The sequence below is a fragment of the Nasonia vitripennis genome, chromosome 4 (genome assembly GCF_009193385.2).
Source record: "Nasonia vitripennis strain AsymCx chromosome 4, Nvit_psr_1.1, whole genome shotgun sequence".
Taxonomy (NCBI): Eukaryota; Metazoa; Arthropoda; class Insecta; order Hymenoptera; family Pteromalidae; genus Nasonia; species Nasonia vitripennis.
Genome location: NC_045760.1, coordinates 21,119,289 through 21,133,010, shown reverse-complemented (window position 1 = coordinate 21,133,010; position 13,722 = coordinate 21,119,289). Strand labels below are relative to the sequence as shown.

Genomic DNA, 13,722 nt, shown 5'->3' with positions numbered 1-13,722 from the left:
TTCCCTCAAAATTATACACGGGTTGTGCACGCAAACGTTCGATGCCACGGCAATTCCAAGGGCTTGCAAGTTGTAAGCGCGAGCTGCCTGCCTTTGTTCCGTCTCCTCCTGCACGCGGCAGAGCTCTCGATATGCCTATATCTCCATTTCTCTCCCTTTCCCTCTTAAGGAGCTCTGCAGAACTGAGAACTGACGGCTCGCTTTGTATTATATATGGCTGCGCAACTTTCCGTCGAATTTTACGCGGCTGCGCAAGCAGGCCGGATTGAATGGATGCATACGAGTCTGCACACTCTGCGCGCATACATAATCCGAAGACCTATTGAGAGAGCGAGGGAGAAGCGCGCGCCTTCCTAATTTCCGTGGAAACTCGGTCGCGCGGAAGTTGGAAATTAGAAAGACCGGTCGGACAAATGGCCTGCAACTCGTGCACTTTCGCGCCGCTAAGCTCTGGAATATGAAGCTTTTTCGCGGATATCAGCAAGAAATATGTATGCATGGGGCTTGGGACACCCAAGAATGTGTGTTAACGACGCCGTCTCGCGTCTACGCCCATCGCGTAATTTAGCTCTCCTCGGCTCGTGACTGTGTGCGCAGCGACTTTTCTTTCGCTTTTCTTTTTCACCGTCATCAGCTATCTGCCGCAGGGTTGGCTCTTTTTCCCCGCCCGAGAACGATCCTGAGTTGTGGCGCTACCGCTGGAGGGGATCGCCGCGCAAAAAACAGCAACTTTTTCAAGCGACCGATTGGGTTTTATCGCGCAAGCGTGTGCATGATTCGCTCCCGGGTCGCATGCGAAACTTTCGGAGCAGGCACAAAGCGGCCGAACTAGAATTTCATTATTCAAAGATTCGCGTTCCCGACGACCGCGTGTACTTTTTAATGGATTGTTTACTCGCGCGAATAAACGATTTATTTACACTCTTGCGAGTGGGCATTCGCAGACTGTACACATGGATGTTCTTGTTTTTTTTGTTGATTTTTTTCAAATTCACTAATCAAAAATAATTTTTGTGTCCATTAACAAGCTGACGTAGATTAGTGTCCTCGTTATAATATATACCTGTTTTATTGCATGTAATGAAGCATCGAATAAAAGCAGTGATTCTAAAAGATAATGTATAATAGTGCATCGCTGATCGTATAACGAGAATAATGTAGGCAGATGCACGGACAATGTAATACATGATACGCAACGCTATAATGCCGAAATAGCCCGTAATCGAATAGAAATAAAAATTTGGCGCAACAGCAGTTGTTTTCCATAGATAAAAATAATGTTTCAAATTTGATACAATACTCGTTCATAATACGCTACGTAACTACCTCTGGGCGTGCAAGGCAAATGCCATCTAGACGTGGCAAAATAAGGGTCCTACAATTAATATTTCTATGATTTTAAGCAAAATTTTGTATGAATCTCCTTTATTTTGGTTATTACGTTATAGATAAAATAATTTGTTACTTTAACGGTATATTACTTTTTTGTATTTGTCAAAACAAGTTTGTTTAGGACCTTTGTTTTGCCAATTTTGGCCGCAAAAATTGGCGCTGTCGGCGGTAGAAACGTAGCCTAAACTGTCGAACCGTAAAAGCATGAGAATGCAGAAAGAAAGAGCTAAAAAAGGTAGCTTCCTCGTTAAAAAAAATTGCGCCAAACGAGATGAAAATTATTCTTGTCGTTGATGCCCCTTGAGAGAACGTCTGGCATACACGAGGGACTAGTTCGATTGCCGCACTGCTACACATCAATTGCGGAATTTCGCACACAGAGAACTTTTGCCGGAGAGCCGCCGCGGCGCTTAAGGTTCACCGAACGCGTCCTCGCTTGTCATTGCCTGCACAAGGCCGCTGCGCCCGCTAAAATGGGGGATGGGGAAACAAATTTTCACCGAATATACTGTTGGAAGAGAAACAGAAACGTACGCACCGTCGGCTGAGCATACATTCGCGGGGAAAAAATTCGTTCCGTAGGTGAACGGACTTTCTGCCTCCGATTACGGAAACATTTCCGGGGATCTGGCGCTGCGTGAAAATCGAAACCTGCGTCAGTTTTGAAAATAGCGGCGATCCCACTGCGTAAATACGACGATCTTTTCTATAATTAGCGAACCACACCGCGTCCAATTTGCGCGCCGTTGATTCCGGATACGTCAAAGAAGAGCTTGGATTAGTCTCTTAATTAGTGCAGATTTTTTTCGGTCCATCATATCGAATTTGGCGAGCGAAGAGCGGAGGACAAAAAAAGCTATAGTTACTGCGTCTCCGTGATTTAGCGAGCCGAAATTAAGAGAGCGCGAAGTAGCAAAAAAGCCGGCTTTGACAGAAAACAAAATCTCCTCTGCGCGCGGGGCCACAAATAACGTCGATAAGGAAAACTCGTTGTTCCTTGGCTCTCGGCGGTGCTGATTCATGCCAGTTTGGGCCTGTAAAGGAGCGTTACAAATTATCCCCGCGATGTGTTCGAGTGAGTGCCATTAATTTACGCCTCGCATTTACAGCGCACAAAAGAGAGCAGCGGCAGAAAAGCGTCTCCGCTTTACAGTATACCTGCGCGCGTGCACAGGGTCACCGGACGTAACCTTAAACTCCGAGAGAGAGAGAGAGAGAGAGAGAGAGAGAGAGAGAGAGGCTTTATGGGAAAAGTTCGCTCGAGCGGCTTAAACGTCGAAAGTTTTTTCCCTCGCGTGTTCGGCGGGTCAGGCGTAATACACATCGCAGTGGGGGCGATGCGGCAGCGCGCGACTTTAAGTCCTCGATGAGGCGCGAATCGCTTGTTCCGCCGCGCGTTCCTCAGTTATTCCAGCGGTCGCAAACGTCGAAATTTCCCGCCGACCTCGTAATTGCCGGTATTTACGCCGGCCACAATCTCGTTACTCGATTCCAGCGCCTGTAGAGCCGCGAGCGCACACGCACGCCGCCCTGCGAATTAAACGTGCGTACGTGCGCGAAATAAAGAGGGAGAGAGAGAGAGAGAGAGAGAGAGAGAGAGAGAGAGAGAGAGAGAGAGAGAGAGAGACTCCGAGCAGCCTTTCCGTTCGCCCCCCTCCCCGCCCGCCTCATGTATTCGGCGGGGAAAGGCCATTGATCGATCTCCTCCGCCGCGGACACGCGAGCTTTTTGGCAGCGCTGTCGGGATATATCATTGAGTGGCCAAACACGAATTTATGGCCGACGCGTGCGTCATTAAATTGGAGGACGTTCTTACATATCCGCGCGCCGGTTATTTATCGGAGACTCGAGTTCCTTTTTCGACACCTTGCGCGCCACACTGCGCGGCTGTCGATGCGCTCGATGGACCCCTCTTGTTGTGTGTTTTTATACGAGCCTGCGCGCACGAGAGGGAGTTTCTGGTTTTTGAACTGGTTTTCAGCCCGGACTAATGAAAATTAATGACTCCGTGGGAGAGGATCCGATGTTTTACAGCTGTACAGCAGCCGAGAAACGGCGTTTTTTGCGTATCACGCGCGTTAGCATTCGGCCTGATCAAATGCACCGGAATAATAGGTTATTCGAAACAACTTGGTTGAACGGAAGTTAGGCAGTATAAACTTGGCGTATAATCTTCCCTGATGAATTTATTCCCGCATAGCCGTAGTCTTGCAGGAAATATCACGCGCGGTTGTATACCTGCTATACGCGTAGTTGCCTAATCCCATAAGTCTACTTCACCCAAGGGAAGAGGGGGCAACAATAAAACTCCAGAGACGCTAAACCCAAATTCGTGTTTGCAACTTTAGCTATAACCCTTCCATATTACAAGCTCCAAAAATCAATAGCGATTCCGCCGAAGCCCGCAGTGAAACTTCGTCCCATTACAATCCATTAAGCTGACAGAAAAAAACTCGTTTCAATGAGTGACGCGATTCAGCCGCGGGTATCGCGTTATTATATTAATAAAGGAAACTGCAGTCCCTCGGCGAGTTAATTTCATTCTCGCGCGTGGAACAAAAAAGCCCGTCCTACAGCAAGCTTGCCGCGCGTAATACGAGCCGATTGCGAAAATTGAATCGCTTGTAGGCGGCCGGGTATCGCGCGAAATTTACAAGGGGCGAATCCATAACCGGCGCGGTGTCGCCGTATGGGGCGGGAATTTTCTCCAAGACGAGGGCGCAGCTGTGTCGTGAATGTCAAATAACGCTGACATGGCCTACAAGGGGCAAGGAGAGACTAATTAAAATGTTTGAATTCATAACATATTTTAATTCATGAGGGTTTGATCGATTTTTCGCGCATCGGCATCGTCTTTTATTGCAGTCGATTCATGTTGCTGCAGCTCTCGACGAATATTATCCTCGAAAGCGCGTACGTATATAGCATAAGTGGCACAATTGATGAAGATGCGTGCATTTTTCAATGTCCATGCTCTGCATTTGTTGTATCTCTGTGTATTAGTTCCCGCGAGCATCCCTACAATCGAGGAGGAAAAATTGATTTTACCGTTGAGAGTCCTGAAACTTCTCATTTGTTCCGAACAAACTTGATCAGAGCGTGCGGTGCTTGAACTTCGCTCGCTCTCTCGTCATTAAATAGGAGCGCGGAAGTAAACAGAGAAAAAGGCGGAAAACCCCACATGCAGCCAACTGACTCGCGCGCGCGTCAGATCCCCTCAATAACCGGGTATTAGAAGCGCAGCGAGCGTGTGAGCTATGGGTAAACCGGATAAATAGAGAGAGAGAGAGGGAGAGAGAGAAAGGGGGTAAGGTTATCTAGATGTATAGCGCAGTGTAGAGATGAAAAGAGGCCAGACGCAGAAGGAAGAGGCAGAGGATGAGAATAAGCCACGGGTTTGTGCGGGGATAATCCCGCGCCTATACGGAATTAGCGTCAGTCAGGCTGAATTACGAGATACGGGCCTGAGGTCCGCCATATAAACCTCCCCCATCCCTCCACCTCTCTCTCTCTCTCTCTCTCTCTCTCTCTCTCACTCACCCCCTTCTCCTATTTATCGTTAAATGATGACAAACGGCCGAAGGCTTGCGCGCGCGCGAGAGCACACGATAATAAATATACCGGCGGTGTCCGCCAACGCCCCTCCGGATACATACACAGGCGTTCACGGCGGCGCCCGCGCGTCAAAACAGATATTTTCGAGCTGTCCGTCGAACCGGCATGCGTAATCCACATTTCCAAGTTGAAGCCACTTTTATCAGGAAATACCTAAGGGGAACGCTCGCCCGAAATGTTTGACGGCGCGCATTTTGAACGTAATATCCGGCAGCGATATAAAAGACCGAACGTATGCGCAGGCCCTCGTGGGCGTTCGCGGCGGAGTCTTTGAATCATTCTCGGATACGTAAATGTGCTGCGGATTGATGAATTTTTGCGCATCTCAAAGGCCGCCTCGCGTCAGACTTCGGTAGTGCAGGTCGGTCAAAGGTCGGGCAACGATTATTTTTATCGCTGGTCTGTCAATTGCACATCAATCAACGCGAATTAGGAGCAATCATTCTACTGCAGAGCAACCGGATCCGGAAAGAGTCGGTCGCCCGGCGAAAGCGAACGGATCCGATAGCCTGTAACTCAATTCATCAGATCGGACGCCGCGCATAAATTTCGCTCCGGCCGTCCATTTATGATTTTCAGGGGCGATCCGCTTTCCGCTCGACGCGCCGCCTCCCTTTGAGGCCGGGCGTGTGTAGCATTTACTCGCGCGACGTTGATTCGCGTTGATCGATATGCGCGATTTCAAACGCAGGCCGAGCGAGATTTTTGTTTTTCTTTTTCAGGGCAGCTGCCAGCTTTGAATGGTTTTTATATATCAGATTTCAGCGGACATAGCTCTCTGGCCATTATTCGCAGCGTCTGATGAGCACGAATAATTCGACAGCCCAATCGCTGCCGCACGGTTGACTCCAGCATACATCAGAAGAAAACGCGATACACGTTCGTCCTCTCGGCGAAAATCCCGATAGCTGAGAGGCTTTGAGCATAAGAAAGGAAACACGCGGCGCGCGAGCGGTAGCGCAAATCCAAGAGAATGCGAAATCGCGCGAAGATGCGGCGGCGATTTCATTGGGGCCGTGTGCACGGCTGCATCCACCTATGTATATCTGTATTATCCGCGGCGTTTGCTCGGGGATTAGCTGCGCTGAAGTACGGCTGTTTGCGATTGCGGCCCCAGCTGCCGCCCCCGGGCCGTCCTAGCTTCCCGCACGATTATGCTAAATTATTGTTAGAATCACACACTCGCGGGGGCTATCCCTTCGCTCGCGCGCCTTGCAGTCTAACGACGACTGCAGTTTAATAGAAATTGCTGCTGCTTTTTGTTCCTGGCTATCGAGTACCCCTCTCGGACTCCGCGCTCACGCCTCCGGCTGACCTCTCGAAATGTCGGCAGGCACACGTCGCGGCGCTATATTTTCCCTATTAGTTCTCTGAACGCGCGCGGGCGCACGCATTATTCAAATGTATCGGATCGCGAGCCGTGCGCACGTTTTATTATTTTTCCGTAACGGCGGCGTCGAGGCCCGGAGAAAAGCACAGTAGCGATCGAAAATGTTAATTTTCCGAGCGAGATCCGCCGCGCGGCGCATTCGCATTCGAATCGCGTCGTCATGCTCCGCGTGGAATTCACCCTTTGCGCCTTCTCTTCTAGCTCCTTTCTTCCTTTTTTTAAACGTTCGATTCTATTTTTAATTCGATTGCATCGGGACGCAATACGTATGTGAATTTCCACGAGTCATGCACCGCGGGGAAATTCGCACGTTGACCCACGGACTGACGCCGATGTAATATTTTTGATAAAATTTAACGTGTTATCTCGATGCGAAAAAGCCATTAACACGCGCGTATCCTGTTTTCTCTTTTTTTCAGAGATGCCGTGATTATTTTTGCATTTTACGCGCTTTTATTCAGAAAAACGCTCGCAATGAATTGCATTTCAGAGCTTTTGGTTCGCAAAGGATTTTCGCTAGATTGTACATAACGATTTTCCGCCTGTACTCGTCGCTATAAATTTATCCCGGGCCGCGGTTATGAAATTCCGATTTTAATGTAAAAAGCCGGCGGGCTTTCGAAGAAGCGTATAAACCAAGACTGCTTTCCGAGTCGGTTGAGCAGGATTGATGGCCGAGTGCTGCTTCGAAACAGTGCTACAACGCGCGAATTGTAAAACAGACAAGCCGAACACACTTTGAATCAATCAAAATTTGCAGCCGCGCGCGCGCGCATGGCAGTATCCCGTCCACTATCCGTCGCTTCGAAACCAACGCTCGGCGCGGCGATAAATTGATCCGGTCAACTCAAAGCGGACGTCCAAAATCTCGCCCCTTCCCCCAAATGGAAAGCGGCCCTCGAAAAGAGGAATAAAAACGGAAAAATTCCGCGTTGGCTACGGCGTCGCGGCTCCTATAACTATAGGAAGATCTGACGAAATCTGTGTGCGCGGCTGCATGCGTGTATAGCCGAGCTCCTTGATTCGGGAGCTTTTATTGACTCCGAGTCAGGCTTGCACGCGAGAGCAGTTCTCGCAGGCGCCCGGCAGTCGGGGACTTGAAATATTGCCGATCCGCCGGGGCGAGCTTTTGCATATTCATGCGGTTCTCTGCCTTTCTCATGCGCACATGGCGCCGATACAAGTTTTAGCTATGAAGCTGCGGCTGAACACGTGACACCTTTGCGCTCTCGCTCTCGACTTCAGCGTCTCGCTTTCTCTCTCGCTCTCTCGCTTACCGCGTTCCTATACACCGGGAGTATAACGCCCTGGACGCAGTTTGCAACCCGTCGCTGCAGTATACGGCATCTGCAGCTATAACTTTTGATAAATGTGACTTGTTGGACGATTGTTTGATTTCGGTAAATAGATGCGCCCGGCGTAGTTGCGATCGCCTGGTTAATGTTTGACCATTTGTCTAGCTCGAGAAGCACAAAGTTGCAAGTGCTCGAATTTCGGTTTATAATGCGGATTGGCAATGGACGCGTTGCGTATGAGCGATTTCGAATTTCGAATAGAGGGCACTGGGCGTGTGTGTCTCCGTATTTTCGAACGTCATCAACGCACTCAAGAGTAAGAGCGCGAAAGTCGCGGTATAAACACCGCATGCATCAGAAACGTATAGCGAGGATCAGAGTCAATCTAGCTTTTGCCTTAGGCGGAATACATCTATCGATAATACAACAATAACAATGCATTGCACTGTTGATTACAATCTATAACGTAGCGATTGCGCTTGCAAACATCATGCAGACAAGATAAACACTCCATCGCGGAGCGCAGCGGAGGGTAGGAGAAATTTTTAATCAAAGTCAGCTGCGACCAACGGCGCGCTCCGTGAAAGGCCCGTGCAAAAATTTCGCTGCCCCCGCCGGCTAGGAGCTCTACGTACTTTCCAGTATTGATCCCTTTCCCTCCTCGGAAAAAGGAGCGGCGCCGCTTTTTCTTCCTTTCAGCCACTTCTTTCTCTCTCTCTCTCTCTCTCTCTCTCTCTCTCGCGCTCGCCTCGCCAGCTCTCACTATCTTCTTACTCTTTCCTCGGACTCGCTGGCTCGTTACCTACTATCTTATCCTACTCTTCGGCTCGTTTATGCTTCTCGTCTTTACGCCTCTATTGAACAGTTGCCCTATACACACCGCCGGGCTATTCGACGACTCGCTCTTATCGGATGCTCGTAGATTTGTGACGCGCGGCGATTCGTACTGTATATGTATATATAGTTATAGAGCTTCGAGACTGGCGAGATTAGGAAAAGAAGGAAACTAATTCCATCGTTCGAAAGCAAAATAGCACGTATGAAATGGATATCGCGCTGTGCTCGAGTCGAGTGGCGAACAGGTTTTCCGATGGTCACAGGCGGCGCAGCCAATATAGAGGGGACCGCTGCGCGAATATAAGGATTCGATTCGCGCGCTATACGTGCGCGAGGACAATGTGCCGTTGTTCTCTCTTTCCCGCTCTGCTCCTCTCTTTGCAGTCTCTCTGTTGTGGCTGAAAACGCGATAAAGGGGGGGGGGTAGGGCGAGTCTGGCCGTTGCCGGAGCGCTATATCGTAGCTTCCTAGAGAGGCTGGAAAAACAGGCCGCGAGAGAAAGAAAAGCCACGAGAGAATGAAGCCGCGCCGCAGCGCTTGCAGGATGGATGGATGCTGATAGCTCCGCGTTTACATGCAGTAGCTTCGTTGTGGTTCGCGAGTTTCGAGCTATATTCCGAAGCTTTGCGTACTACTGCGGCTTTCGCCTTGTGCAGCGCGAGCATGTATTATTGATTTTCATACGGGAATGCTTTATGTTGATTACGCAGTAATAAGGATGAGTAGTACGTGGCGAGGCGTTTGGAAAATTGATTTCTAATTTTCTAAACGCCGCACCGGCTGCAGAGCGCACGAGTAGAAATTTGCTATATAGGAGCCCGAGGTTATACGCGGCAATAAATAAGCCAGTCAGTATATGGCGGAGCTGGAATCAAGCGATATCCGGGAAAAAGGCAGCAGAATCCACGCCGGCTGGGCGATTCTCGACAACAAAAGCCCTTCACAGAGATCTGAATACGCAATAAATTAGCTGTCTCCACGCAGCAGCAGCATACGGCTGGAGGGGGTCGCGCAATAAGCAAGCGTACGCGCAGCAGTGGCTGCAGCTCGCCCGTGTGTATATGAATCGACTTACCCGGTCCTCACGAAGTTGGCAAAGTACTGGATTATGCTCTCCGACAGTTGGGTCTCCGCCTTGGTGTAATTCCGGGGGAAATGGCCGAATCCGTCGACTAATGGCGCGCCGAAGACGAAAGGCAGCTCCTCGCCGTGCACCGAGCCCATTCTCTGAAACAAGAAGAACAAGCGCCGTCAGGGATGTACCACTAATTAACCACTTTATCCTGTTTTACGATTATTAAAGCATTTGTACCAATTTTTCTTTGCTCTTTCTTTCCATTTTCACTCTGTCTAAGCCCAACGCCTCCCGCGAAATCGTTTCTTTAAATTATACGGGATTAAAGCTCCGGCGAGAGAGAGAGAGAGAGAGAGAGAGAGAGAAGCTGCGGCGTAGCGAGAGTAATGGACCAAGGGTGAGAATTTCGCTCTCAACAATTCTGCGAATAGCGCGACGATAAGGGGCTGAGGTACTGCTTTGATTTTAAAGTCACCTTTTAGCCTCGAGATCGTTACGCGAAGAGTCTAACTTTTGATACATTTCAAAAGCCTTATTGAGCTGCCTGCGCGCTTCAGCCTCATTGAGGTCTTGGGGCGTGTTAGAATCCGAATGCGTACTGGTGTTATAAGTAGACGTTTGTGAACTTTGTGCACTAGTTTAATGACGGTATTATTTAAAAAAATAATTTTTGTAACTCCAGAGAAAATTCATATTTTTGCGCGTATTTTAACCGAAAAACTCGAGTTTTAAGCTCTCAGCGTGACTTTTTCGAAAGCCTGCAATACACCGCATAATGCATGAATTACAGCCGCCTTCCTTCGAACTTCTGACTTTGTTTGAAAAGAGAGCTTAGATTGTAGTTCCGGAGGTCTTTCGCTAATAGTCATAAGCTAGCCCAAAAATAAGCGTATCTTTTATTTCCTTATATCTGCAAGTATGCTTAAGGGCTCCACCACGCAATCTCGTAAGAGCCTCTCTTTGAACAAACTTTGTTTCGTTATCTCTTTTAAGCTTCTTGTAGTAGATGTCGGCGCGACTGTAATATTTTCAGCGCTAAACACAAAATCATTTATCCTCGCGAGTACTTTTACTTTACGTTGGCTCTCTCCGTCTGCGAAAATAGCGAGCAAGATTATTTCCCTGTATAAATTTAGGCCGAGACTAACGATAAAAAATTCTTGCCCATGCACAGCTTATTTAATTGTGCTCTCTTGATATTATTTCAGTCAAAAACGATAGAAGCATCTAATATGGCAAAGGAAGTCAAGCGCCGCCAAAGATAGAATAGAATAGAATAATGATTTATTTGGCCAAATCAAAATGTAGAACATGCGCTTATTCTATCGCGTCATTGAAATGACTGATCTGGCTGAGACTTCCTCTACGGTGTACCTCTCATCGAAATCCTCAGTGCCCTCGTCTAATGTCAAAAAACACTCGAAAGCTAGATGCTATACGTGCACTGCTGCGGGGGTAAAGTGCGCGGAAATCCCGTAGCCTGCACCCTCGCTAGGCCTCATAATCACGAAATCTCAGCTGGCGCGAAAAACACTTATCCGGCCATGCGCGCAGCGGAGCTCGTCCCTCGCGACTTTATAAACCTTAATTAAACTCAAAGGTCCGGCTTCGCGAAACCCTTTGCCATGGCAGACACGACGGCGGTGGCGCTGAGGGAGAATGCGCAGGGGTCCTTCAAAGCGACATTCGCGCTCGAAAAAGAGAAGGGAAGGAACAGCGCGGAAAAGAAAAACAGAAAGTAAGAGAGATGTGCCGCATGCTGCGCGCGTAATTAAGCCAATGCCAGCCCGGCGCCGGACCAAAGTGTTGTCGTCTCTCTTCCTGCCCACGCCCCAAAGGACTTTTCTGTCGCGACAAGAAAGGGACAAAATAAAGCAGTCCCGAGCCTTTATAGCGGATGACGCTTGGTGCCCGTTACGCGTGCGCCATCAAATGAGCGCGCAGAATAGCAGCGCGAGAGATTTTAATGAAAATATCACGCGCATAACGAAGCCCAACCCAATGTGCGTGTGCGTCGTCCAGCAATCGTGTTAATAATTTTGTATAAAGGCGAATTTTAGGCCTTCGCGCGGAAGATCCAAATTCATATACCTTTGCGAAACAATCAATTTGCCTGACGATCTTTATATAATAACAAGCGAGCGGGTAAACGCGCGTGTGTATGAGTGTATCCTTTGATTAAAGCGACCTTTTGTCACAGGGCCAGCTACGAAGCAAACACCTCATGCGCGGGGACGCGTATGCATTATGCATGCGTGCACGCGCGGGAAGCTTGTTCCGAGTAAAACTGTCAGTCTTATGGTCCGGCGCTGGAATTTAATATATGCGCTGGAAAATGTTTTGCAACGATTCCCCGCCAGCTGGAAACATAATGTGCGCGCGATCGGCTTTTTATTTTGAACTGCTGTTGCTGCTGCTGCTCCTGCTGTTGTTGCTGCTGCTGTCTGACGGCTGCAGTCCTGTGATTAATGCTACGCGCAAATTTTACTCTTTTTGGTGTCATTCTTTAACGCGGCGTATTCTGAGAGCTGATGAAAAAGAGGCGCGAGGTACTGATGCTTGTAAGATTTCAAATGCAAAAATCAGTTATTCTGAATGAAGATATGATTGAAAATGATCATTTGTTGGATTATAGTAGTAACCAATCTTTTTCTATTTATATTCTATACTTGTAAAGTCATAAATTTAATCACGTGAATCAAATAATTTGTGCACCTTATGCAGTACGAATTAGCTGTAAAGACAATTTAAAAAAGTAAAAGGTTATGCGAATTTGATATATTCCGCAACAAAATTAGAGACAAAAAAGAACTGAGATCAATCTAACAAAGTCAAGTTTATTATATTTAATCATAATAAAGCAAAAAAAAAATTGTTTTGTTCGATCAAGGGCTTACTTAACTTAAAGTTAAGTTATATGATGATCCATTAGGAACAACTCTCAAGATACTTACTACGTAACTTGTATTAATACATAAAAAGGAAATTTCAGTTTACTAGAAAACACAATGAAACGGGCATGGCAAGTTACGTAGTAAGTATGTTGAGAGTTGTTCCTAATGGATCATCATATAATTTAACTTTAAGTGATTAAATATAATAAACCATCTTGACTTTGATTGATCCAACTTCTTTTTTATCTGTGATTTCGGTGCGGAATATATCAAACTCGCCTAACCTTTTACTTTTTTTTGAGATTTCAGTCCTTTTTAGTACATTTTTTTGAGTATTTTATATGTATCCAATAATAAAAAATAAGCAACTCTAGCACCTTTTGACCGTGGCTTTTTTGTAACATTTTTACCACTAACATGAAAACATTGATTGTTCGGTCGCAAAATATTAGTATGGTGGCTATGATTGATAATGTATGTTAGAAAAATATGGATAGGTGTAAATTTACGCTGTCCACGAATATTATTATTACACTCAGATACCAATATCTATGAAGCGCACTATCTAGACTTCGTCATCGGCTACCCTGGCCACCTAGTTACTGTTACTTCTCCGGAACGCAGAGTATGCACTGGCAACCTCTCAATTCTGAATATCGTAATATATTATTATATTTTCTTGAGAAAGCAATACCCATCTGTATATAACTGTGCGGTCAACTTCACGGTCCTAACACTTCCTAACACTTGCGGCTAACTTAACGGTCCTATCACATGTCGGACTGAAGAAGAAAAACGTGATTTCAGCATTTGTGGATTTTACACTCACATATTTTGAAAATAAGCAGCCTTTTCACTAATACTTTTGTTGGAAATCATAGTTTAGCTCAGAAAACATTCTAATAAGCAATAATTTAAATTATTGATGTCGACCAATAATGCATTGACCAACTGGTAATATCACACAATGTTTTTTTAAATTCGTGGTGTAGTTTTAATAATGGATGTGTGCTTGATTTTCTAAAAATCTAATAGTTTAAGAGTTAACATTTAACAATGGACGCGCGAAGCGAGCGTTTTTATAAACGGTACTTGAATGCAAAGTACCATAATTGAGTGTCTCATCACTATAGGGCATTTTGAGAATTGTCAATTTTTCGATTTTTAATAAATTCACTGTAATACGAACAGAAAGGAGGCAGAGTCGACAGGCGAAACAGTGTG

General features: G+C 46.9%; 1 protein-coding gene across 11 annotated transcripts in view; it reads right to left on the bottom strand.

Moving 5' to 3' along the window:
- LOC100114473 (neuroligin 4) overlaps positions 1–13,722 on the bottom strand; it is a 237,576-nt gene that overhangs the window by 35,217 nt on the left and 188,637 nt on the right. For all 11 annotated transcript variants that reach the window (XM_016986595.3, XM_016986593.2, XM_031929371.2 and 8 more), the window contains exon 10: positions 9,605–9,756. In XM_016986595.3, the coding sequence (XP_016842084.1) occupies positions 9,605–9,756 (152 nt within the window). The remainder of the gene's footprint in view (positions 1–9,604; positions 9,757–13,722) is intronic.